Here is a 26,943-nt window from a genome sequence, read left to right on the forward strand (position 1 = left end):
CCAACACAAGCAGCAGCACAGAAGTAAGGGTAGCTGTACCACAACACTTAGTGAGCTGGAAGCTAATTACTACCTTGTTTTTCTTTCTGTTTTTTTTTAATTTTCAAAATCCGTTGTTTTCCCCCATCCTTTCCCCACTTCAAACATTTCTGAGAATGGAAAACTCAGCCTGTTCTCTCTGTGAAAATGTGTGATAGCATATGGATGTTTCTTTGTTTTCCTCACTAAAAGTTCATCTCTGAAGTCACTCATTTTAGCTTTCAGAGTAGCAGCCGTCTTAGTCTGTATTCGCAAAAAGAAAAGGAGTACTTGTGGTACCTTAGAGACTAACAAATTTATTTGAGCATAAGCTTTCGTGCATCCAATGAAGTGAGCTGTAGCTCACGAAAGCTTATGCTCAAATAAATTTGTTAGTCTCTAAGGTGCCACAAGTCCTCCTTTTAATTTTAGCTTGGGTTTATATATTTCTACATAGTGACTCCTGTGTGCTTTTTGTTTTTTGAGCACCTGGTGATGAGACTCATCACTACTCTAACTTTAGGGAAGATATATTTTGTTATCAAATTGGCATGGAATTAACTTTTTAGACAACATCTGGATTTTCACTGCAGCATTACCTCTGCTTCCCCATGGGGAGTGTTAATGCTATATTACTCTGGTAATTAAAGAAAGCCATTTTAATATGATGCAAAAGCAGGAAAGTGCTTGAATTCTTTTTAACATTGGGGTGAGTCAATGGGCATGTTATACTAGATGGTGAGTGGCTCCCAGGGTCAATTACAAACTTAATTGAAGCTGATGGACATGTTATCCACCTTCCATTGGGGCTAAATGAAGGAACAATTAAATGGCCCATTCTTTAGTGATAACTGTAACTTTGGAAGCCACCATCCAAGGACTAGACCACATACAAGGTCTGGGCAGAAATTGGGCCATGCAGGCCAGGGGGTTTCTCTGGGGACAAATACAGGGGCTAGCGATTGCTTTGATTTTGTGTGTGACAGCACAAGCATAGCCCTGATAGAGAGCCAAGAGAAACCTTTCTGGGAAGAGGGCATGCTGGGAAGGCAGACTTGAAACTGTGAGCAAGGAAACTATCTCTGTGGTTTAGGGAAAAAGGACTTTGTGTACATTCTCTGCAGTGAAACAGGATTGCATCAAAGAAATATCTGACTCTTTCATCAATTTCTCCCCCTAATGGGAACCACCTGTAAGGCCCCAAATATTTGCTAAGCATTCAGGCCACAAATGGCAACAATCAGTTAATGTTCTAATAATGGAATAACACTGTCAGACACAGTCCCATACAACTAACCAGATAAAAATTACTCCCAGACAGGATAAATAAAAAAATGTAATATTTATTTCACTTGCAATAGAGGGGTACATTTTTACCATAGGCCACGGGGCAACTAGAGACACTGCTCCCGGTAACAAGCAGGGGGAGAGGATCACTGCAAATTGGGAAGATACCCCATCATTACAGAACTCAAATTTGCATGACATAGGCAGTAATGACTCGATCATGAAAGGGGATTATAAAGAAAAATCAAGCGAAACAGGGCTAGAAGGGTGAATGGCTTCACTGCCAAATCCAGAGAAGGAAAAGCAAGAACTGAAAGTGATGATACTAGAAGGCCTTGTGGCACAACACTGATCATTAGCTGTTCTGTATTTCCATCTGGCCAGCCAGCAAGGAAGAGATGTCTAATAGCTGGGGCACGAGCCTGGGATACAGAGTGACCCGGGTCCAATTTCCTGCTCCACAACACACTTCAGATGAGCTGGGGCAAGTCACCTAGGCCCTACTCCTCACAGGCCTTTAGCCTCCAAATGTCCATTGACATGAGCAACTGTTGAAGGTCTGTGCCTCCTTCTCTCTGCCCTTGGCTGCAGGATGGCGACATGGGGAGGACAGCCAGACAGCCATCCCCCCCTCACAGGGGAGATTCAGTCAAGAAGACTGTCAGGCACTTGTTACCATGGTCATGACCCCATTTGAACACATTGTGTGATCACTGTACCATGCCAGTGACAGCAGTGGGGTGGGGTCACCAAGGGAGGCTGCCTCCAGAGGCTCCCCCCTCCCCACTGGAAAGGCCCTATGCCCTCCCAGGCCAGGCCAGCATCAGGTATAGCCATCGCCAAGCCAATAGAGGAGCTTCTGGATGCTGAATGGGTGGGTCACCTCTAGCCAATGGGAAAGCTTGTGGACACTCACGGGGCGGGAACAATAGTCAATATCAGCCAATGATGAAGTGACCTACTTTCGTTCTCACCCACTCCGCGAGCTCGGTCTTCCCCTGCGCTCTCCCGGTTGGTTAATAGGCGAAGGAGGCGGGCTGTACTCATCTTCCATCCAATGAGAAGGCAGGGTTTGTAACAGCTGCCTGGTTCAGCCTATTATTGCTGGCGTGGGTAGTCTCGCTCCTTTCTTTGCAAAATGGCGGCGGTAGCTCAGGTCCCGTCCCCGTCCCCGTCCCCTGCTCCCGTCCCGGCAGCCCCAAGCCCAGCAGCCGCACCGCCAGTTGCGGCCACTCCAGCGGGAGGCGCAGCGCCGCCTGTGCCTCCCACTACAGCAGCCCCGGGTCCAGCAGGCCCGGCAGCGCTGCCTGGCCCCTTCCCCGGCGGCCGCGTGGTCCGGCTGCACCCGGTCATCCTGGCCTCCATCGTGGACAGCTTCGAGCGGCGGAACGAGGGCGCGGCCCGGGTCATTGGGACCCTGCTGGGTAAGAGCCCCCGGGGTGAGCAGGGCCCGGCTCTCTCTCCCCGTCTCCGTTCTCCCGGGGCTAGCGAAGCCTGGACCAGGCTGCCCCTGGCTGGTCCAGGCCCCTTCCCTCGCCTGGGTTCCACCTTGGACCTCGCTGTAAGGGGAGCCTGAGCTTCACAGCTGTGTGGCGTCTCAGGGAAGAGCCTGGGGTGCTTGAGCCCGCCCAGCACCTCCTCTCAGTCTCTCTCTCTCTGCTCTGCAGGCACTGTGGACAAGCTCTCAGTGGAAGTCACCAATTGCTTCTCGGTCCCACACAATGAGTCCGAAGATGAGGTGGGTGATGGCCTCTGCTCCCTGAGTGTGTCCATCCTAGCACAGAGGAGAGTTGGGAGACTAAATGGCATGACAGTGAAGCACTCTGAAGCACTCAGATGGAAGATGCTGAGTATTAGTGGGCTAGCTCACTTGGCTATCAGGATCGCTGTAGGAGTGAGAACAATCTCATCATGCTAATGTTTGTACTCCTTTCCTGCATGTTTCACCTTTTGCCTTTGGTATTCTGGAAGTCCTGGATCTGTCTGAGTCTCTGTTAGCACATGTGGCTCTAGAATTCACTACCCTTTGAGTGAGGTGTGATTAGAAGAGTCTACACGTGATGTACGTTGGCAGGGTCTTTTGGTGAAATCCTACCATGTTGTCCTAGTGTATGGAGGGCAATGAAGTGCGAGTTCTGCTTGCAGTGGGCTGGTAACTACTAAGGGAAAGTTCTTCTCTGAATTCTAATTGACCACAAGAACCTTCCATTTCACTGCCCGCTGCTAGAATTTAAATTTTAAGCACTCCTGCAGTTGATTGCCTCATGCTGCTTTGTTGTGGTTTTCAGGTGGCTGTTGATATGGAATTTGCTAAGAATATGTATGAGCTGCACAAGAAGGTTTCCCCTAGTGAAATCATTTTGGGGTGGTAAGTCATCTTCTCCACTGCAAACATGTGACCTGTGCTTAGCAGTTATGTGGCCCCATTATGCACCTTGAAATATTGTACACTGCATTATAGATTTTGAATAAGCAGCATAGTTTGCTGAAATAACAGCTGGGGATATAGAATATAAATCTCAAGAAATGGGATATATTTTTTAACGTGAGACTAGGTATCATGGGAAGGGAATAAAGTGTATGTAGTGGGGCAATATTTTCTGATACTGTAGTCTTCTCCCAAGAGATTGTTGGAAAATCAGGTGAAGTGATGTAGGGAACTGCACTTCATAGACCTCTTGGGGTGGAGTGTGGAGAACCTCATTAAGTCTCTTGAGGTTCTGTGAACCAGCTTTGTTTTATTCCTGAAGAAATAAATGCAAACCGTGACTCCTCTTTCTCTTCAGAAGGTTGTTGTGGAGGCCAACAGTTTATATACTTCAGTGAGGTCTGAGCTGTAATGAATTTAAGTTAATTATGTTTCGAAGATATTAACTGCAGGACAGTTAAAGCAGCTGGATTAATATAGTCCTATATTTTTAACTCTGATGGTCAGTTCATGGAGGAATTGGGTTGTAGCTCTTTACCTAAGAGCTTATTTTCCTATAATGTGCTTTGAATTACTTTTAATCAGAGAGCAATTCAAAGCCTAATAAGTGCATCAAAAATCATGTGTCTGATTTGCAAAGTGCAGTGATGTCCTGAGCAGATGGTACTCAAACTTTTTTCCTTCACATCCTGCTACAAATTGATCATGTGTTCAGAGCAGAGTTGTGTGCGCATCATTGCTTAATGGCAAATATGCCAGTATGTCTGAAATACGAAGTGTTGGATGCCCAGGTCTCATGTTCTTATGTTGTGTTTTCTAAGGTATGCTACGGGCCATGACATTACAGAGCACTCTGTCCTGATCCATGAGTATTATAGTCGGGAAGCACACAATCCAATCCACCTCACTGTGGACACCAGTCTCCAGAATGGGCGCATGAGCATTAAAGCCTATATCAGGTATTTTGGGGAGATAGATCACACTTTGGAAAGGGGATCGCCAGTGGGCTTATCAAAAAGGGACACAATAGGGTAGGGAGGGATTTAATTGATTGTCCTAATAAGGGCAATCTTGTCTCCTGGCTAGAACAGAGGCTGTGAACCAGGTCTCTTGATTCTATTCCCAGCTGAGTCTTTGATTGTGGTGCTGTGCTCAAGTGACTTAATCTCTGAGATTCTGTTTTCCCGTCTATACAATTGTATTAGTACTTGCCACACTTAACAGGGGTGTTGAGACTTAATAAAGTTTTGAGAATGGCTTGACCTCCACAGATGAATGGTTAGTATGAATGTCACTTCTGTAATTTCCTTTTGATTAACTGAATGCTTGACTTTCCCCATTGAAAACTATATATATAAACTAGGGGGACAAGTATAATAAGGGACCTAGACAAATTAGAGGATTGGGCCAAAAGAAATCTGATGAGGTTCAATAAGGATAAGTGCAGGGTCCTGCACTTAGGACGGAAGAACCCAATGCACCGCTACAGACTAGGGACCGAATGGCTAGGCAGCAGATCTGCGGAAAAGGACCTAGGGGTGACAGTGGACGAGAAGCTGGATATGAGTCAGCAGTGTGCCCTTGTTGCCAAGAAGGCCAATGGCATTTTGGGCTGTATAAGTAGGGGCATAGCGAGCAGATCGAGGGACGTGATCGTCCCCCTCTATTCGGCATTGGTGAGGCCTCATCTGGAGTACTGTGTCCAGTTTTGGGCCCCACACTACAAGAAGGATGTGGATAAATTGGAGAGAGTCCAGCGAAGGGCAACAAAAATGATTAGGGGTCTGGAACACATGACTTATGAGGAGAGGCTGAGGGAGCTGGGATTGTTTAGTCTGCAGAAGAGAAGAATGAGGGGGGATTTGATAGCTGCTTTCAACTACCTGAGAGGTGGTTCCAGAGAGGATGGTTCTAGACTATTCTCAGTGGTAGAAGAGGACAGGACAAGGAGTAATGGTCTAAGTTGCAGTGGGGAAGGTTTAGGTTGGATATTAGGAAAAACTTTTTCACTAGGAGGGTGGTGAAACACTGGAATGCGTTACCTAGGGAGGTGGTAGAATCTCCTTCCTTAGAAGTTTTTAAGGTCAGGCTTGACAAAGCCCTGGCTGGGATGATTTAATTGGGGATTGGTCCTGCTTTGAGCAGGGGGTTGGACTAGATGACCTCCTGAGGTCCCTTCCAACCCTGATATTCTATGATTCTAAGTTTTTAGCGACAAAGAACCCCTGGGAATCTCTAGAATTCCTCTGGACCAACAACTGTGTAACAACTGTTACAGCTCCCCACAAGTGTGAATGTGGTTCTTGGTGAGAATGAGTAACCTGCTCAGTCTCTTCTGCTTCAGTGTAGGGGAGGCAAACCAGATAAAGGGTTGAGGCAAACCAGATAAAGGGTTACTGTCTCCTCCTTTGAATAGGTTTCAGAATAGCAGCCGTGTTAGTCTGTATCTGCAAAAAGAAAAGGAGTACTTGTGGCACCTTAGAGGCTAACAAATTTATTTGAGCATAAGCTTTCGTGAGCTACAGCTCACTTCATCGGATGCATGCAGTGGAAAATACAGTGCGGAGATTTTATATACACAGAGAACATGAAACAATGGTGTTACCATCACTCTCATTACAGTGTGTATGGAAACACCCATTGTTTCATGTTCTCTGTGTATATAAAATCTCCCCACTGTATTTTCCACTGCATGCATCCAATAAAGTGAGCTGTAACTCACGAAAGCTTATGCTCAAATAGTGCCATAAGTACTCCTTTTCTTTCTTTGAATAGGTTTGTATGCAGAGTAGAGAAATGTCCTCTAGTCCATCCCCTTGTGCTGAGGCAGGACCACATATACCTAGATCTGTGGTTCTCAAACTGTGAGTCAGGACCCCAAAGTGGGTTGCGACCCCATTTTAATGGGGTCGCCAGAGCTGGTGTTTAGACTTGGTCAGACTTGCCCAAGCCTGGACACCTGGGGCTGAAGCTGAAGCCCGAGTCACCACATGCTGCCAGGGCCAAAGCCCAAAGACTTCAGCCCTGGATGGCAGGGCTCAGGTTATAGGCCCCCGCCAAGGGCTGAAGCCCTTGGGCTTTTAGGCTCTTTCTCTCCCACCCCTCACCTGAGCCTGGGATGGTGGGACTTGGACTTTGCCCATCCCCCAGTCAGGGCAGCGGGGCTCAGGCTTCAGTCCCCCTTCCTCGGGTCGTGGGGGTTTTTTGTTGTCAGAAGGGGGTCATGGTGCAATGAAGTTTAAGAATCCTTGACCTAGATCATCCAATTATGAGGATTCCACAGCCTCCCTTGGAAGACTATTCCAATACTTAACTATCCCAATACTTAGAAATGTTTTCCTAATCTCTAATCTAACTCTCCCTTGCTGCAGATTAAGCGCATTACTACTTGTCCTACCTTCAGTGGACATGAAGAATGATCACAGCCTTTAATGTATCTGAAGACTTATCAGATTCTTCTCCTCCCCCATCCCCCCCCAGTTGTCTTTTCTCAGGACTAATCATGCCCAGTTTTTTAACCTTTCCTCATAGGTCAAGATTTCTAAACCTTTGATCATTTTTAGTTGCTCTTCTCTGGACTTTCCAGTTTATCCATATCTTAAAGTGTGGAACCCAAAACTGGCTGCAGTACTCCTACTGAGGCAGGGTATGGCAGAACAGTTATCTGCCATGTCTTGCATAAGACACTCCTGTTAATACACCCCAGAATATTAGCCTTTTTCACAACTGTATCACATAGGTGGCTCATACTCAGTTTATGCTTCACTATCCTTTTCTGCAGTACAGTCTAGCCAGTTGTTTCCCATTTTGTATTTGTGCTTTTGATCTTTCCTTCCTAAGTGAAGTACTTTGCACTTGTCTTTATTGATTTTCATTATGGTCCAGTTTATCAAGATCCTCTTGAATTCTAATTCGGTCTTCCAAAGTTTTTGCAGTCCCTCCTGGTTTGATGTCATTTGCAAATTTCATACATAAATTCTCCAATTCGTTATCCAAGTCAGGAATGAAAATATTATGTAGTACTAGGCCAGTACTGACCCCTGCAGAACCCCGCTAGACATGCACTTCCAGTTTGACAATGAATCGTTGATAATTACTCGTTTGAATATGGTTTTTCAACCAGTTGTGTACCCATTTGATAGTCATTTCATCTAGACCACATTTCCCTCTATTCATTGTGGGAATGTCATATCATGTCTACTGCTGCTCCCTAATCCAGTAGACCAGTAACCCTGTCAAAGAGGGAAGTGAAATAGGTTAGGTATTACTTCTTGTTGACACATCCGTGTAGGCCATTACTTATGCTATGTTATGTAAATCTTGTCTTTTCTAGTGCTCCGATGGGAGTCCCTGGTAAGACCATGGGGGTGATGTTCACACCTCTGACAGTGAAGTATGTTTACTATGACACTGAGCGGATAGGAGGTAAGCCGGCTTGTTGTTCTTGTTGGTTCTACCCAGATTATTTGGGTGCTTGATTTGTGTCTGGGGATCACAGGGATCTGTATCCCTAGCTTGTGTACCTGAGTGCTGCTTACAGAAGTCATTGCCTTAGTGCTCAGTGCCTCATCTTCTTCTTTGTTTCCCTGCCCCCCATATTAGGGGATTTCTTGTTGCTGTTCAGTGCTGATGAAATGGTGCTATCAGAAAGGGTGCTGGGCATTGGTGAAAGTCGAAGTGGCCCAGCATTTTGGGGCAGAGTGGCACAGATGTAGGAGTTGTGAAGTGAATGCAGAGCAATGAGCTGTGGGGTAAAATGGAGGATTGTGACTGGATTAGAAAGTGGAATCTGGGAGGGTGGAGAAGAGAAACAACCAAGTCAGGCCACAAAACCAGTGGAAAGAAGCAAAGAGATTATAGATAAAACTGGAGAGACAAAGGGAAAAGGTGTCTGTTCCTAACCTTAAAGACATTGGGAGCGCTCGTCCTCGGGTCAGTAGTGGCCTTTTCTTTCAGAAGGCCGTCAACTTTGATAACACACATGCCTAGTACTTGGCATGTTTCATCTGATTTTTTTAATCAGAATTGACATGAGACAACAGGGAACTCCTTAGATTGTATATCAGAGTTTGGAGAACTATTTCATCTATTTGACAGCACTTTGTGTAGTCCAGAGGTCTGCAAACTGTGGGATGCAGAGGAACGTTTGTGGGGGCCTGGCTGGGGACCAAGCCAGCTCCCATGGTGGGTGGGGATGGAGCACCACCCAGCTCCGTTGCCACCCCTGGGACCCTGGCTGCCAGCCCTGGCCGTGTCACCGCAGCCCGGCGATGGGGGAACGGGGGCATGGACAGAGGTAAGGGGGTGTGCAACATAAAAAGTTTGGGGACCACTGATGTAATCAGTTTCCAATTTGAGAGTGTCTCCCAGCAACTTGGGAGAGAGAAACATACAGAACCAGAAAACGTGATTGTAAAACCATTAAAAAGGGGCATTGCTATTAACTCTTAAGAACTCTATTTCAAATTATTAGCATCCCTTAAACTCCCCCTACTAAAGTGAGACTGTATATATCATGAGGCTAACTTACAAATTTCTGATTACTGGATGTGAAAATGCGTCAGGGACAAGTTGAAGATGTCTTTGGGACTTCTTGGAGTGTATAAGTTGTAACTGTACTAGGTGCCAGGCAGGCAGCATTGTCATTGCTTAGACCTGGGGAAAGAAGGCTGAGCGAAATGGCTGGAATCCCTCATTCTTTTTCAGACCAAATACTAATCTGATGCTTCTCAAGATGGAGGCCAAAACTTTCAAGCTTGGGTGCCTACAGTTTCATGTTTAGGCATTAAAGTGCTCTGATTCTTAGATGTTCTGAGCACCTGCATTCTCCATTAAGATCAATGGAACGTGTGCCTGTGTCCTCCGTTGCTCCCCCATGTAGCTAATATATTACTACTGGGGGAATTCTGCGCCAAAAAAAAATTCTGCGCACAATATTTTAAAATTCTGCAGCTTTTATTTGTCAAAAAACATTACATAATCACGCCAGTTTTAATTATTTTGGTGATTTATTTAAAAATACCTGTCAGCAAGTATGTCTGAGAATACAGACACACAAATTCCCTATGTGGTGGTAGAGAGTTTTAAAAAAAAAAAAAAGAGAAAATCCAGTTCCTGTTTCCCTGCCCCCTCCTCCCCACAGCCCAGTTGGGGGATGGACACTTGCAGCCTTTACCTCCCAGAACCCAGCCATGTGCCCCACACAAGCCAATACATCTGAATCTCCTGTGGCTGTGGCCCTCCCCCCCACCCCCCCCCCAGCCCAGACACCTACCCGTCAGAGCCCAGGGATCTAGAGGGGGAAAGAGCTTGATGCTCAGTGCCAGGTTTGTGTGGAGTTTCCTGTGCACTGCAGCCACCTTTCCTCAGAGCATGCTGGGAGCTGCAGTTGCCTGGATCCCTGTAGTTCTCTCCCCATTCCCCTGGCAGTATCTTCTATGTGCGAGCTGGGCTCTGCCATGTCCAGCAGCCACTAGTGGCAGCCAGCAGCACTGCAGTCCATCTCTGTGGGGAGGAAAGGAAATTCTACACAAAGCACTAATTTCTGCAAAAATCTGCTTTGCACAGTGGCGCAGGAGTACTATATACTCTGTGGAAATGCCAGCATTACATTGGTAGTGAAGGCAGCACTGGAAAAGCATTTCCTGTTTTGCTGCAGCAGATGTCATCCTAAAAACCTCTGGGGAGTGGTTGGTGGTTGAAGCTGACCTTGTGACAGCCAGTTTCTCAGCATCTCTCTTCTCGTAGTTGATCTCATCATGAAAACCTGTTTGAGTCCCAGTCGAGTGATTGGCTTGTCCAGTGACTTGCAGCAGGTGGGGGCAGCGTCAGCCCGGATCCAGGATACCCTGAGCACAGTGCTGCAGTATGCAGAGGATGTGCTGGTAAGGCTAATGTCTGTGCGATCCTGTGGCCAAAAGAGCTAATATGATTCTGGGATGCATAAATGGGAATCTTGAGTAGGAGTAGACAGTTATTTTACCTCTGTATTTGGCACTGATGCGATGGCTGTTGGAATACTATGTCTCGTTCTGGTGCCTACAATTCAAGAAGGATGTTGATAAATTGGGGAATCTTTAGAGAAAAGCCCAGAGAATGATTAAAGGATTAGAAAACATGCCCTGTAGTGATAACCTTCCCTTTGTTAAGCTAAATATATTGAGCTGCTTCAGTCTAAGGGATGATTTGATTAATCTATAAATACCTACGTTAGAACAAACATTTAATAATGGGCCTTAGCCGAGAAAGCTGTAACACAATCCAACAGCTGGAAGTTGAAGCTAGATAAATTCAGACCAGAAATAAGGCATACATTTTAACAGTGAGCAACCACTGGAACAGTTTACCAAGGGTCATAATGGATTCTCCATCACTGACAATTTTTAAATCAAGTTTGGATGTTTGTATAAAAGATCTACTCTAGGAATTATTTGGGGGAAGTTCTATGGCCGGTGTTACACAAGAGATCAGACCAGATGATCACAAAGAATCTGAATCTATTTCAGCTCATACAGGAGAGGGTGAGAGCTTTCCCTGCATTTGTGTCAGCTCTTCCTGTTCTGTGCAGTAAATTTGTTGTATCTTGCTCATTGTAAAATGTCTTTATTTTTATGGTTAGTCAGGTAAAGTGGCTGCTGACAACACTGTTGGGCGCTTCCTGATGGATCTTATTAACCAGGTACCAAAGATTTCACCGGAGGACTTTGAGACAATGCTGAACAGCAATATCAACGTGAGTCCTGTTACTCAGTTCTTCTGGGTGTTCTTCATGAGGAATCTATCTGGGATCCACTGGGGATCCGCAGCAAATCTATTGCTTACCTGTTTCTGGGTTGTGGAAGACAAGAGAGGTGTCTGCCCTTTTTTCCCATCTATCAGCCTGGCTTCACAATTAACAAATGTTACTGAAATTAAAAAAAAAAAATGTATGAAGGGAGCTATTCAGATCTGCCAGTACCCCCCAAAAGCTGAATAACAGTAGGAAGCATTAACCAAGCTTTCATAAGAACAGTCGTACTGGGTCAGACCAAAAGTCCATCTAGCCCAGTATCCTGTCCTCCAACAGTGGCCAATGCCAGGTACCCCAGAGGGAATGAACAGAACAGGTAATCATCAAGTGATCCATCCCCTCTCACCCATTCCCAGCTTCTGGCAAACAGAGGCTAGGGACACCATCCCTGCCCATCCTGGCTAAAGCCATTGATGGACCTATCCTCCATGAACTTTTTTTCTTTTTTGAACCCTGTTATAGTCTTGGCCTTCACAACATCCTCTGGCAAGGAGTTCCACAGGTTGACTGTGCATTGTGTGGAAAAAATCCTTCCTTTTGTTTGTTTTAAACCTTCTTATTTCATTTGATGACCCCTAGTTCTTGTGTTATGAGAAGGAGTAAATAACACTTCCTTATTTACTTTCTTCACACCAGTCATGATTTTATAGATCTCTATCATATCCCCCTTTGTTGTCTCTTTTCCAAGATGAAAAGTCCCCGTTTTATTAATCTCTCCTCATATGGCAGCCGTTCCATAACCCTAATAATTTTTGTTGCCCTTTTCTGAACCTTTTGCAATTCCAATACATCTTTTTTGAGATGGGGCAACCAGACCTGCACACAGTATTCAAGATGTGGGCGTATCATGGATTTATGTAGAGGTGATTTATTATATATTCTGTCTTGTTATCTATCCCTTTCTTAATGATTCCTAACATTCTGTGTACTTTTGTGACTGCCATTGCACATTGAGTGGACGTTTTCAGAGAACTATCCACAATAACTCCAAAATCTTTGAGTGGTTACAGCTAATTTAGACCCCATCATTTTATATGTATAGTTGGGATTGTTTTCCAGTGTGCATTTCTTTGCATTTATCAACATTGAATTTAATCTGCCATTTTGTTGCCCAGTCACCTAGTTTTGTGAGATCCTTTTGTAGCTCTTCACAGTCTTGGGACTTAACTATCTTGAGTAATTTTGTATCATCTGCAAATTTTGCCACCTCACTGTTTTCCCCTTTTTCGATGCCATTTATGAATATGTTGAATAGAACTGGTCGCAGCTAAGACCCTTGGGGGACCCCACTATTTACCTCTCTCCATTCTGAAAACTGATAATTTATTCCTACCCTTTGTTTCCTATCTTTTAATCAGTTTCCAATCCATGAGAGAACCTTCCCTCTTATCCCATGACAGCTTAGTTTAAGAGCCTTTGGTGAGAGACTTTGTCAAAGGCGTTCTGAAAATTGAAGTACACTATATCCACTGGATCCCCCTTGTCCACATGCTTGTTGACTCCCTCAAAATTTTCTAGTTTTAATCTTAAACCTTAACATTCAGTTAACACACTACAAATGATAGAACTATATAGAAATGAAGGAAAAGGAAATCCAGAAAAGAGAAGGTGCCTGAAAAGTGTTGTAATGTTACCCAATCTTGAACTTCGTAAGGAACCGAGTCACTGTTCATAGGATCATGTAAGTAATAGTTCTGTACAGAAACCTTAGCGTAAGTGGTTTCCCAAAGAGAGTAATGATTTCCCCCACCCCGCCATTCATTCAGGACATTGTCCATAGGTGTAAAATGGAGACCAGGTTGCAACACAGTCCTGAAAATTATCTTCTAGGCATGATATGTCAATGACCAAAACAAAACCTCACCCTTTCTACCCACTCTCTTCATAAGAATGAGAATAGCCATACTGGGTCAGACCAGTGGTCCATCTAGCCTGGTATCCAGTCATCTGGTACCTGCCACTGTCAGAGGTTCAGAGGGAATGAACAGAAAAAGGCAGTTATTGAATCATCCATCCCCTGTAGTCCAGTCCCAGCTTTTGGCAGTTGGATGTTTAGGGACTACCCAGAGCATGGGGTTGCATATCGCTGGCCATCTTGGCCAATAGCCGTTGATGGACCTATCCTCCTTGAGCATAGCTTATCCTTTTTTGAACCTGGTAATAACTTTTGGCCTTCACAACATCTGGCAATGAGTTCCACAGGCCGGCTGACTGCATTGTGTGAAGTACTTCCTTATGTTTGTTTTTAAATCTGCTACTTATTAATTTTCATTGTTCTTGTGTTGTGTGAAGGGATAAATAACACTTGCTTGTTCACTTTCTCCATACCAGTCACAATTTTATAGCCCTGTATCAGATCTCCCTTTTCCCCCCTCCTGCCCCCTTAGTGATCTCTTTTAATCTTTCCTCATATGGAAGCTGTTCCATACCCCAATCATTTTTGTTACCTTTCTCTGTACATTGTCCAGTTCTAATGTATCTTTTTTGAGATGGGGTGGCCTGAACTGCATGCAGTATTCAAAGGTATGGGCATACCATAGATTTATATAGTAGTGTTAAAATATTTTCTGTCTCATTATTTCTCCCTTTCCTAATGATTCCTAACATTGTTAGCTTTTTTGACTGCCGCTGCACATTGAGTGGATGTTTTCAGAGAACTACCCATGATGACTCCAAGATCTTTCTTGAGTGATAACAGCTAATTTAGACCCCCATCATTGTGTATGTACAGTTGGGATTATGTTTTCTAATGTGCATTACTTTGCACTTATCAACATTGAATTTCATCTGCCATTTTGTTGCCCAGTCACCCAGTTTTTTGAGATCTCTTTGTAACTCTTTACAATCAGCTTTGGACTTAACTATCTTGAGTCATTTTGTATTGTTAGCAAAGTTTGCCACCTCACTGTTTAGCCCCTATTCCAGAACACTTACGAATACATTGAAGTCCCAGTACAGAACATTCAGGGACCCTGTTAGTCACCTATTTTCATTGTGAAAACTGACTATTTATTCCTATACTTTGTTTTGTTTTTTAGTGAGTTACTGATCCGAGAGAACTATCTCGTATCCCATAATTCCTTACTTAACAGCCTTTGGTGAGGAACTGTCAAAGGCTTTCTGACAGTACAAGTACACTATATCAACTGGATCACCCATGTCAGCATGTTTGTTGACACCCTCAATGAATTCTAATAAATTGGTGAGGCATGGTTTCCCTTTACAAAAGCAGTGTTGACTCTTTTCCCCAACATATTGTGGTGGTGTCTCTCTCATAATTCTGTTCTTTACTATAATTTTCAACCAATTTGCCTGGTATTAAAGTTAGGCTTACCGGCCTGTAACTGTCAGGATCCCCTATGGAGCCTTTTCTAAAAATCAGTGTTACATTAGTTGTCCTCCACTCATCTGGTACAGAGGCTGATTGAAGCAATAGGTTACATACCACAGTTAGTAATTCTCCAATATCCTATTTGAGTTCCTTCAGAACTCTTGGGTGAATGCCATCTGGTCCTGGTGACATATCACTGTTTAATGTATTACTTTGTTCCAAAACCACCTTTGACACATCCATCTGGGACAGTTCATCAGATTTGTTCCCTAAAAAGAATGGCTCGTGCAGGAATCTCCCTCACATACCCTTGATCTTTTAGCTCCTCAATTGTCCAGTAGCCCCACTGATTGTTTGCCAGGCTTCCTATTTCTGATGTACTTGCAATTCTTTTTTTCTGTTTGTCTTTCGCTAGTTGCTTTTCAAATTCTTTTTTGGTCTGCCATATTATCCTTTTACCCTTGCCAGAGTTTATGCCCCCTTCCTATTTTCCTCAGTAATATCTGACTTTCATTTTTAAAGGATGTCTTTTGGTCTCTAACAGCCTCTTTTGCTCTCTTGTTAAGCCATTGTGGCATTTTTTGGTCCTCTTACTGTGTTTATTTGGGGTATACATTTAGTTTGAACATCTAGTTATATTCTTAAATAGTTTCTATGCAACAGTCTTGTGACTGTTCCTTTGGATTTCTGTTTAACTAGCTTTATCATTTTTGTTTAGTTCCTCTTTTTGAAGTTAAATGCTACCACAGTGGGTTTCTTTGGAATTTTTTTTCCCCTACAGGGATGTTAAATTTAATTGCATTATGGTTGCTATTGCTGAAAGGTTCATTTGTTTTCAACTCCTGGACCAGACCCTGTTCTCCACTTAGGACTAAATCAAGAATTGCCTCTCCCCTTGTGGGTTCCAGGACTAGCTGCTCCAAGAAGCAATCACTAATGGTGTCTAGAAATTTATCTTTGCATCCCATCCTGAGATGACATATGCAGTCAATGTGGGGAGAGTTGAAATCCCCCATTATTTCTATCTTCATAGTGTCTCTAATCTCCCTGAGCATTTCAGTCACCTACACCTTTCTGCTCAGGTGGTTGGTAATATATTCCTGCTACTGTACTCTTTATTATTCAAGCATGGAATTTCTAGCCCTCTAGAGAGAATGGCATTTCTATCCACATTGTGGGAAATGTGGTCCTTTCCCAGTCTGCAACTGTCACATTCTTCATTGAGTTGAGTATCTGATGTGAACAAGGATTCTTAGTAACTTGTCAGGTTAGGCTGAGGGAATGAGCCTCGTAAAGAGAGAGGGCCAAAATAGGCAAAACCAGGCTGGTGACTAGAGAAACTGTTTTTAACTAGTAACCAAAAATTGGAAATAGGCGGGCAAAGCTATCTGGGAGAGATGAGGGAACGTCTCAAGGCAGCCTTTTCAGTAATTAAAGGCAAAGGAATCCTTCTTACACTTGCTAGGAATTGTGTGCATAACCTGAAAGCGCTGAGATTGTCTTGAGACATGAAACTTTTAGGACAACTGTGTAAATAGCCAGATCTTACTGCAATCTGGACTTGAAAGATAACTGGCAACTGGAATAAAAGGTGATGCACCTAATATTTTTGTCTGGTAACTTTAGGCTTCACATTTTTTAAGGAGCTATTTCTGTGATGTGTACGTTGCCCATGACAAACCTGCATCAGTACCACTTCATGCTGTGAGCCCAGCAGCTCTAACAAGCTAAGCTGAGTGTATCCGTTGCTTAGAACACAGGACTGAGCCCACTTCTGTTCCCAGCTCATCTTCCTGTGATAAGTGGAGAGAATCACAATTTCTATTCCTCAGTTTGCCCAGCTATAAATTAGAACAACTCTTAAGTGTAATGTTTTGTAAGGCACTTTGAGACCCTGTGTAAAAGTGGCAAGTTTTATAAGCAGGATCAGGCTAGTTCAGTAGTTGGATGGGAGACATCCAGGGATCAGCTAGTTACTGCAGAAGGGGTGGTGTTGATTCAGTAGGAGCATTTCCTCAGAGTTGGTTTTGACCCAGTATCCCCCAAGCATTGCCTTGGGCTGCTGAATGTGCCATACCAACAAAGGCCCATATCACTTTCCCTAAGGATAGGGTTGTCGACCCCCGTGTTCTAGCTAAAATCAAATACTGTTAACTACATGGTCTCCCTTCATTTCTCCCTGCAGTTTTGATTGAGTGGAGCATTCACTTCCTGTCCTCATGTCCTAGCGTAGTGGTGGTGTGTGCTGTTTGAACAACTGCTTCAATTCATTGCTGGATAAAGAGAATCACTCCTTTGTAAAGTGGTTTGGGATTTCTAAAGATGAAAGTTTCTACTTCTGACTTGGATTGGGAATCAGGATATATGGATTTATATTCCTGATTCTCAGTGACTTGTGTGACTTTGTCGAAGTCACTTAACCACTATATGCCTTCTCTTCTCCATCTGTGAAATGGGGATAATGCTTGCAATGCTCTGAGGACTATAGATAAAAAGCACTGAAAGTTCCGAGTATTATATGAATGCAAGGTATTCCAAACTGGTGAATGAAGTGGAAACTAAGTTGTGGAGCCATCAGTGTCACTCTGAAGAATGGTGATTGGCAACTGCACTGTTTGTAAATTGCTTTAATGATACAAATTCGCATCTCTTTGATTCTCTTAATCAGTCTAATTGCTGTCCATTTCTCTTTCTCAGGACCTGCTGATGGTGACCTACTTGGCAAATCTCACTCAGTCGCAGATTGCTCTCAATGAAAAACTTCTGAGCTTATGATGGACTCCCTGCCTTCTGTCACTTGAGAGCCTGAAGATACAGCAGAGCTACTCTTCCTACAATCTGTTCTGCTACTGAATTTAGTTGGACATTAATGTAATTGCCTAAATGATTCAGTATTCCCCCATATCCCTCTTGATTCCCACCTCCGCCCCAAAAAAAACCTTCCACTGTGGTTCAGATATTGAATCAAAACTGGGTGTGAGCCAGTTTTATTATTGAAAATGGAATTAATTGATGGCTACTCTTTAGTGCTCATGAGCTGCTGTCCTAGGTTAGCCATTTATATAACAAACACAACTCCATTGTATTGTGAGGATTATTGTTTCTAAATAAAGTTCCATTCCACTGATAAGAGTGACTTTGCATCCATAGGTGTGTCGTCTTCCTCAATATGTGGTAATACTGTCTTTTTAAAAAAAGTTTCCTCTCCTGAGATCAGTTATAGAGCACATAGGAGCATGCAAAGTTCTATAGAGTCCCTGTGGTAGAGGTGGGCAAACTATGGCCCGTGGGCCACATCTGGCCTGCGAGACCGTCCTGCCCGGCCCTTGAGCTCCTGGCCAGGGAGGCTAGCCCCCAGCCCCTTCCCTGCTCTCTCTTCCCCACCCTGGCAGCCTCAGCTTGCTGTGGTGGTGGGGCTGCGAGCTCTTGCTGGGCAGTGTGGTGGCATGGCTGCCAGTCCTCCTGCTCTGAGTGGCATGGTAAGGGGGCGGGGAGCAGGGGGGTTGGATAAGGGGCAGGGAGCATCAGGGGACAGAGGTTCGGGGGGGGGCAGTTGGGACGGGGAACGGGGGGTTGGATAGGCATGGGAGTCCTGGAGAGCCTGTCGGGGTGGATAGGGGCAGACAGGGAGCTGGGCGGGGGGGGTTGGATAGGGGGTGGGGACGGGGGGGGGGTCAGGGGACAAGGAGCAGGGGGGGTTGGATGGGTTGGGAGTTCTGAGGGGGGTAGTCAGGCAGTGGGAGGGGGAGGATAGGGGCCAGGCTGTTTGGGGAGGCACAGCCTTTCCTACCCAGCCCTCCATACATTTTTTGGAACCCCTATGTGGCCCTCAGGCCAAAAAGTTTGCCCACCCCGGTGTAGACATTTGGGCTTGGGCGGGAGCCCAGGGTTTAAGACCCTGCATAGTGCGAGGGTGCCAGAGCTCAGTCTGCAGCCCAAGCCCGAACATCTACACTGCAATTAAACAGCCCCTCTAGCCTGAGACAGCAGGCACAAGCCCGTTTCCTGTTTATAACTGCAGTGTACACATACCCTGAGACTCACTGCCACTTTTTTTTGTAGTCTAGATGTACTCAGAGATGGGCTGTCAATATTTGAACTGCTATTCTCATAAATTCTGGCTTGAACAGAGCTGATCTTTCCAGCTACTGTGTTGACATGAATATTCTCTGAGCACATGACAGTGAGCACCTGTTCCCCTGCAGGTATTTAACCATGCTGAAATGAGAACTCATTGTCATATCTAGTATCAGCTGTATAACGATCTATTCCCCCTGTGTGCTTAGCAGAGTTCATGGTGTGTGTAAAAATAATCCCCTTGCTGGCTGCCTGTGACCAGGTTCCTCCCAGGCATATATTCCACTGAGTCAACCTTTGCCAGAGCGACAGCTTGTGATTGAAGCAACCCCTTCTGTACAAACCGATATTAAAAGCATTTCTTAGCCTATTGTCTCTGCAGAGTCTGTGCATAACTCTTGGCAATCTGCCATTCAGCAAGGGTGCAGGTGCTACTGTCTGCTGTTTTTAAATCCTTGAAATACAAGACTGATTGTGAACATCTTTTAGAGCCTGTGCACTGGGAAACTGAAAAAAGACTCTGGCATTGCTTTGTGTTCACACTAAAGATGGTCTGTACTGATTTATCAGAATTAGCAATTGCTGGGGATCTTTAATATATAACAAGGACTCTGTGTGTGTGTTTTAATTGCAGGTGGGGAGGTGTTAATGAAACTCCAGCAGTTTCTAGACACTCAAAGCTTCTACACAGAAATGTGCTGCAGTGTGCATAGTAGGGCCATGCAAATTCTGTCTCGAGAACTGATGCTGATTACTTTTCTGTACTCTGTTCTACTGTAGTTTTTAGTGGTGCTTGACACGGTTGGTTATTCTAATCAGAAGGCGCTTCCTGACTACTTGCTTAGTATATTGCTTATCAGATTTTTGCATGACTGCTGTGGAGTGGCCTTATACTACATAGCTCAAAGCAACTGTAGTGCTGATGACAAAGCCCTGGCTGGGATGATTTAATTGGGGATCGGTCCTGCTTCGAGCAGGGGGTTGGACTAGATGACCTCCTGAGGTCCCTTCCAACCCTGATATTCTATGATTCTATGACTGCTCGTGTGGGATTAGAATCAAAAATTGAGGAAAAATTTGCTGACTGTGCTACTTCTAGATGTGTGTGCATAAGCAAAGTAAAAATAGAGGCTCATGTTAATACTTGCCTGTCTATGTGGCTGTACTTCAAATGGTGAGACCAATTATAAAATCAGGCAACTAGCTGAAATGACATGTCACATTCTTAGCTGCCATCAAACTTGCTTAACAGAGGTCCCTAATCTGTTGGCACTATTAAGACAAGCATTATTTCTATTAAAAGTTTTACAAATTATAAAATGTTGCTCACATATTGAGCATAAGCTAATATGGGTTTGAATAAAAAAAAAATATTTTCCTCAAATTCTGAAGTGAGAGTTTTACCAACTAAATTTGTATTGGTATCTATCAAAAACTGCAGCTAAATGTCACAGTTCAAATTCTAGCAATATATCTGAGCAGGTCATCTTATTCCTGTCAACATACATTGTATTCATCAACACTGAACTTAATCTGCCATTGTGGTGATAGGTGTCTTCAGAGTTTCACACTCTCATAGAATCATAGAATATCAGGGTTGGAAGGGACCTCAGGAGGTCATCTAGTCCAACCCCCTGCTCAAAGCAGGGCCCATCCCCAACTAAATCATCCCAGCCAGGGCTTTGTCAAGCCTGACCTTAAAAACCTCTAAGGATGGAGATTCCACCACCTCCCTAGGCAACGCGTTCCAGTGTTTCACCACCCTCCTAGTGAAAAAGTTTTTCCTAATATCCAACCTGAACCTCCCCCACTGCAACTTGAGACCATTACTCCTTGTCCTGTCCTCTTCCACCACTGAGAATAGTCTAGAACCATCCTCTCTGGAACTACCTCTCAGGTAGTTGAAAGAAGCTATCAAATTCCCCCTCATTCTTCTTTTCTGCAGACTAAACAATCCCAGTTCCCTCAGCCTCTCCTCATAACTCATGTGTTCCAGACCCCTAATCATTTTTGTTGCCCTTCGCTGGACTCTCTCCAATTTATCCACATCCTTCTTGTAGTGTGGGGCCCAAAACTGGACACAGTACTCCAGATGAGGCCTCACCAATGTCGAATAGAGGGGGATGATCACGTCCCTCGATCTGCTCGCTATGCCCCTACTTATACATCCCAAAATGCCATTGGCCTTCTTGGCAACAAGGGCACACTGCTGGCTTATATCCAGCTTCTCGTCCACTGTCACCCCTAGGTCCTTTTCCGCAGAACTGCTGCCTAGCCATTCGGTCCCTAGTCTGTAGCTGTGCATTGGGTTCTTCCGTCCTAAGTGCAGGACCCTGCACTTATCCTTATTGAACCTCATCAGATTTCTTTTGACCCAATCCTCCCATTTGTCTAGGTCCCTCTGTATCCTATCCCTGCCCTCCAGTGTATCTACCACTCCTCCCAGTTTAGTATCATCCGCAAATTTGCTGAGAGTGCAATCCACACCATCCTCCAGATCATTTATGAAGATATTGAACAAAACCGGCCCCAGGACCGACCCTTGGGGCACTCCACTTGATACCGGCTGCCAACTAGACATGGAGCCATTGATCACTACCCGTTGAGCCCGACAATCTAGCCAGCTTTCTACCCACCTTATAGTGCATTCATCCAGCCCATACTTGCTGACAAGAATACTGTGGGAGACCGTGTCAAAAGCTTTGCTAAAGTCAAGAAACAATACATCCACTGCTTTCCCTTCATCCACAGAACCAGTAATCTCATCATAGAAGGCGATTAGATTAGTCAGGCATGACCTTCCCTTGGTGAATCCATGCTGACTGTTCCTGATCACTTTTCTCTCATGTAAGTGCTTCAGGATTGATTCTTTGAGGACCTGCTCCATGATTTTTCCGGGGACTGAAGTGAGGCTGACTGGCCTGTAGTTCCCAGGATCCTCCTTCTTCCCTTTTTTAAAGATTGGCACTACATTAGCCTTTTTCCAGTCATCCGGGACTTCCCCCGTTCGCCACGAGTTTTCAAAGATAATGGCCAATGGCTCTGCAATCACAGCCGCCAGTTCCTTTAGCACTCTCGGATGCAACTCATCTGGCCCCATGGACTTGTGCACGTCCAGTTTTTCTAAATAGTCCCTAACCACCTCTTTCTCCACAGAGGGCTGGCCATCTATTCCCCATGTTGTGATGCCCAGCACAGCAGTCTGGGAGCTGACCTTGTTCGTGAAGACAGAGGCAAAAAAATAATTGAGTACATTAGCTTTTTCTACATCCTCCGTCACTAGGTTGCCTCCCTCATTCATTAAGGGGCCCACACTTTCCTTGGCTTTCTTCTTGTTGCCAACATACCTGAAGAAACCCTTCTTGTTACTCTTAACATCTCTCGCTAGCTGCAGCTCCAGGTGCGATTTGGCCCTCCTAATTTCATTCCTACATGCCCGAGCAATATTTTTATACTCTTCCCTGGTCATATGTCCAACCTTCCACTTCCTGTAAGCTTCTTTTTTATGTTTAAGATCCTCTAGGATTTCACTGTTAAGCCAAGCTGGTCGCCTGCCATATTTACTATTCTTTCGACACATCGGGATGGTTTGTCCCTGTAACCTCAACAGGGATTCCTTGAAATACAGCCAGCTCTCCTGGACTCCTTTCCCCTTCATGTTAGTCCCCCAGGGGATCCTACCCATCCGTTCCCTGAGGGAGTCGAAGTCTGCTTTCCTGAAGTCCAGGGTCAGTATCCTGCTGCTTATCTTTCTTCCCTGTGTCAGGATCCTGAACTCAACCAATTCATGGTCACTGCCTCCCAGATTCCCATCCACTTTTGCTTCCCCTACTAATTCTTCCCGGTTTGTGAGCAGCAGGTCAAGAAAAGCTCCCCCCCAGTTGGCTCCTCTAGCACTTGCACCAGGAAATTGTCCCCTACGCTTTCCAAAAACTTCCTGGATTGTCTATGCACCGCTGTACTGCTCTCCCAGCAGATATCAGGAAAATTGAAGTCACCCATGAGAACCAGGGCATGCGATCTAGTAGCTTCTGCGAGCTGCCGGAAGAAAGCCTCATCCACCTCATCCCCCTCGTCCGGTGGTCTATAGCAGACTCCCACCACTACATCACTCCTGTTGCTCACACTTCTAAACTTAATCCAGAGACACTCAGGTTTTTCTGCAGTATCGTACCGGAGCTCTGAGCAGTCATACTGCTCCCTTACATACAGTGCTACTCCCCCACCTTTTCTGCCCTGCCTGTCCTTGCTGAACAGTTTATAACCATCCATGACAGTACTCCAGTCATGTGAGTTAGCCCACCAAGTCTCTGTTATTCCAATCACGTCATAATTCCTTGACATCACCAGGACCTCCAGTTCTCCCTGCTTGTTTCCAAGGCTATGTGCATTCGTATATAAGCACTTGAGATAATCTGCTGATCGCCCCTCATTTTCAGTATGAGGCAGGAGCCCTCCCCTCACAGACCTTCCTGCCTGTGCTTCCTCCCGGTATCCCGCTTTCCCACTTACCTCAGGGCTTTGGTCTCCTTCCCCCGGTGAACCTAGTTTAAAGCCCTCCTCACTAGGTTAGCTAGCCTGCTCGCAAAGATGCTCTTCCCTCTCTTCGTAAGGTGGAGCCCGTCTCTGCCCAGCACTCCTCCTTCATGGAACACCATCCCATGGTCAAAGAATCCAAAGCCTTCTCTCCGACACCACCTGCGTAGCCATTCGTTGACTTCCACTATTCGGCGGTCCCTACCCAGGCCTTTTCCTTCCACGGGGAGGATGGACGAGAACACCACCTGCGCCTCAAACTCCTTTATCCTTCTTCCCAGAGCCACGTAGTCTGCAGTGATCCGCTCAAGGTCATTCTTGGCACTATCATTGGTGCCCACGTGGAGAAGCAGGAAGGGGTAGCGATCAGAGGGCTTGATGAGTCTCAGCAGTCTCTCCGTCAGATCGCGAATCTTAGCCCCTGGCAAGCAGCAGACTTCTCGGGTTTCCCAGTCAGGGCGGCAGATAGATGACTCAGTCCCCCAGAGGAGAGAGTCCCCGACCACCACCACCCGCCTCCTTCTCTTGGGAGTGGTGGTCGTGGAACCCCCCATCTCAGGACAACGCATCTCATGCCTTCCAACCAGCGGAGTCTCCTTCTGCTTTCTCCCCCCAGACGTATCATCTGGTCCACTCTCCGCAACGGTACCTGTGGAGAGAACGTGAAAGCGGTTAGTTACCTGTGTCCGCGTTGCTGGAACCCGGACACTCCCCCTTCTTCTTCTGGAGGTCACATGTTGCCAAGCTTCGTCACTGGCCTCTTGGCTCCGCTGTGCAACCTGCTCTAAATCTTTAGAGCTTTGTGCCCGTAGAAGCATATCCTGACTTTTGTCCAGAAAATCCTCCGTTTCTCGTATGCAACGCAGGGTCGTTATCTGTTGCTCCAGACCTTCAATCTTCTCTTGCAGTATGGAGACCAGCTTGCACTTTGTACACACAAAGTCGCTTCTGTCCTGTGGAAGAAAGACAAACATGGCACATCCCGTGCAGGTCACAATAGCTGAACCCCTCCCTTCCATACCACCTTCTTACTATGAGCTTCCTCAGAGAAGTTGGCAAGATGTAAGCCTCACTGGGCTCACTCCAGGCGAACTCCCAGGCAAACTCCTGCTGTGTGCTGCTCTGCTGTCCCCCGCTGCTCAGCTGGTTCATGACGCTCTGGCTATTTTTAAACAGCCAGGCTCCCCTGAAACAAACAAACAGACAGCCCCACTGCCCGCCCCCTGCAGGCTACCAGCCAATCAGACACTCGCTCAGGCTCTCACACTGCCCTCCCAGCAAACACACGCTCGGATACTTATTCAGCAAACACGCACTCGGATACTCACCAATCCCAGGCAAACTCCTGCTGTGTGCTGCTCTGCTGTCCCCCGCTGCTCAGCTGGTTCACCGCCGCTCAGCTGGTTCGCGAAGCTCTGGCGCGAAGTTCTCTCTCTCTTCTCCCCCCCCGTATTGATTCATGTAAAGATGGGGGCAGTCCCTGTGTGCCCCATTTCAGCCCAGTATGGCACTGCAGGTGTGCTCCACCTTAATTTCCCCAAGTGAACCATAAATTCACTTTAGCTGATCAGGGCAAGGAGACACCAATGCATATTAGCCAAATAGCATGTCCCCCTTTTAATAAAATTTCAGGGCAGGAAACATTACAACAAAATAGTTTATCAGGACCTGGTACAGAGTTCCTAAACAATGTCCAAAAACCCATGTCTGAGAGTCAGGTTTGGCTTGTCTCCTGATGCTTGAGAGAGAGAACTCCACCTCTGCAGCCCGTCTGGCTTCTACTCCACTTGCTCCATGGGCCCTGGCCTGTTTCTGTTTACAGGGCTCAGCCCCTAGGTGGGACTGAACTTCCTTGATTATCCCCAGGCTGTAGGCTCTGGCCTGTGCCTTAGAGGCCTAGTACAGTTTTCCCCATACACTTCTTTCACAATTCCCCTAAATCCTGTCTGATCTTGCTACCTTTATTTCTTTTTTCAATCATTAACACATTAAACACTAGTCCCAGTAGGGCTCTTTTGGAAACCCTGTTGCTTAATCTTAGTCTGATCAAATTCTTCAGTTTCTAATAGGGCTGTCAAGTGATTTAAAAAAAATCATGATTAATTGTGCAATTGAAAAGATTAATTGCTTATTTAAACAATAATAAATACTATTTAAATATTTTGGATGTTTTCTACATATATTGATTTCAATTACATCACAGTCTAACAGTGTTGTACAGTGCTTACTTTATATTTTTAATTACAAATATTTGCACTGTAATAAAGAAATAGTATTTCAATTCACCTAATACAAGTACTGTAGTGCAATCTCTTTATCATGAAAGTTGAACTTACAAATGTAGAATTATGTACAAAAAAACTACTCAAAAGTAAAACTTTAGAGCCTACAAGTCCACTCAGTCCTACTTCTTGTTCAACCAATCGCTAAAACAAACAAGTTTGTTTACATTTGCAGGAGATAATGCTGCCTGCTTCTTGTTTACAATGTCACCTGAAAGTGAGAACAGGCATTTGCATGGCACTTTTGTAGCTAGCATTGCAAGGTATTTATGTGCCAGATATGCCAAATGTTTGTATGCCTCTTGTGCTTTGGCCACCATTCCAGAGGACAGTTACATAACAAAAAAATTCTACATTGTAAATTGCACCTTCGCAATAAAGAGATTGCACAACAGTACTTGCATGAGGTGATTGAAAAATACTTTGTTTTGTTTATCATTTTTACAGTGAAAATATTTGTAATAAAGAATGATGCAAAGTAAACACTGTATACTTTGTATTCTGTGTTGTAATTGAAGTCAATATATTTGAAAATGTAGAAAAACATCCAAAAATATTTAATACATTTAAATTGGTATTCTATTATTGTTTAACAATGCAATTAAAACTGTGATTAATTGTGATTAACATTTTAAACCATGATTAATCTTTTTAATTAATCGTGTGAGTCAACTGCAATTAATTGATAGCCCTAGTTTCTAAACATTTGCCATTGAAATGGCTTGTCACCTCTGAAAATCAGGTCAATAAGGACCTTTTTAAAGAAAGGGAAGAGTGCTATGTTGCTGGATTTCTTGTTTGTTTAAAGCAAAGTAGCCTCATGTCTGGCTTTCTTCTGCTCCTTGCAGCTAGCTCCTGTGCAGAGCAGTCATGTTGCAGCTATAAAGCAGGGGAGATGTGGAATAACTTTGACCTACAAATGTGCAATGGGCCACGTGCACAAGCCACATATCTCAATGAGCTGTCTGAAAAAACTAGTGTGTTTGTGATTAGACAATCATTGTTAGTGCTGAACATTGCGTGTGTGAAAACAAACTTGACAACTGAAAAAAAAAACAATAAAAATATGAACCGTTGTATTTAATGTAAGCTTGAGCTGTGTCTTGACATGCTTGTGGCTAAATAGCACAGCAGAACCAGACCTGTCCCATGTATTGTGTTCAAAGAAAGGGTGAGGCTTTAATTTTTAGTGTGG

At 44.9% G+C, this 26,943-nt stretch overlaps 1 protein-coding gene across 1 annotated transcript; it reads left to right on the plus strand.

Annotated features, from left to right (window-relative positions):
- Positions 1 to 2,429: 2,429 nt before the first annotated feature.
- EIF3F (eukaryotic translation initiation factor 3 subunit F) lies at positions 2,430 to 17,983 on the plus strand. The gene is made up of 8 exons (XM_077821046.1): positions 2,430 to 2,729; positions 2,973 to 3,043; positions 3,594 to 3,673; positions 4,555 to 4,692; positions 8,067 to 8,158; positions 10,481 to 10,617; positions 11,352 to 11,465; positions 17,551 to 17,983. The coding sequence occupies exons 1-8, from the start codon at positions 2,444 to 2,446 to the stop codon at positions 17,626 to 17,628; spliced, it is 996 nt and encodes a 331-aa protein (XP_077677172.1). The 5' UTR covers positions 2,430 to 2,443; the 3' UTR covers positions 17,629 to 17,983.
- Positions 17,984 to 26,943: the final 8,960 nt, after the last annotated feature.

The sequence above is a fragment of the Eretmochelys imbricata genome, chromosome 7 (genome assembly GCF_965152235.1).
Source record: "Eretmochelys imbricata isolate rEreImb1 chromosome 7, rEreImb1.hap1, whole genome shotgun sequence".
NCBI lineage: Eukaryota > Metazoa > Chordata > Testudines > Cheloniidae > Eretmochelys > Eretmochelys imbricata.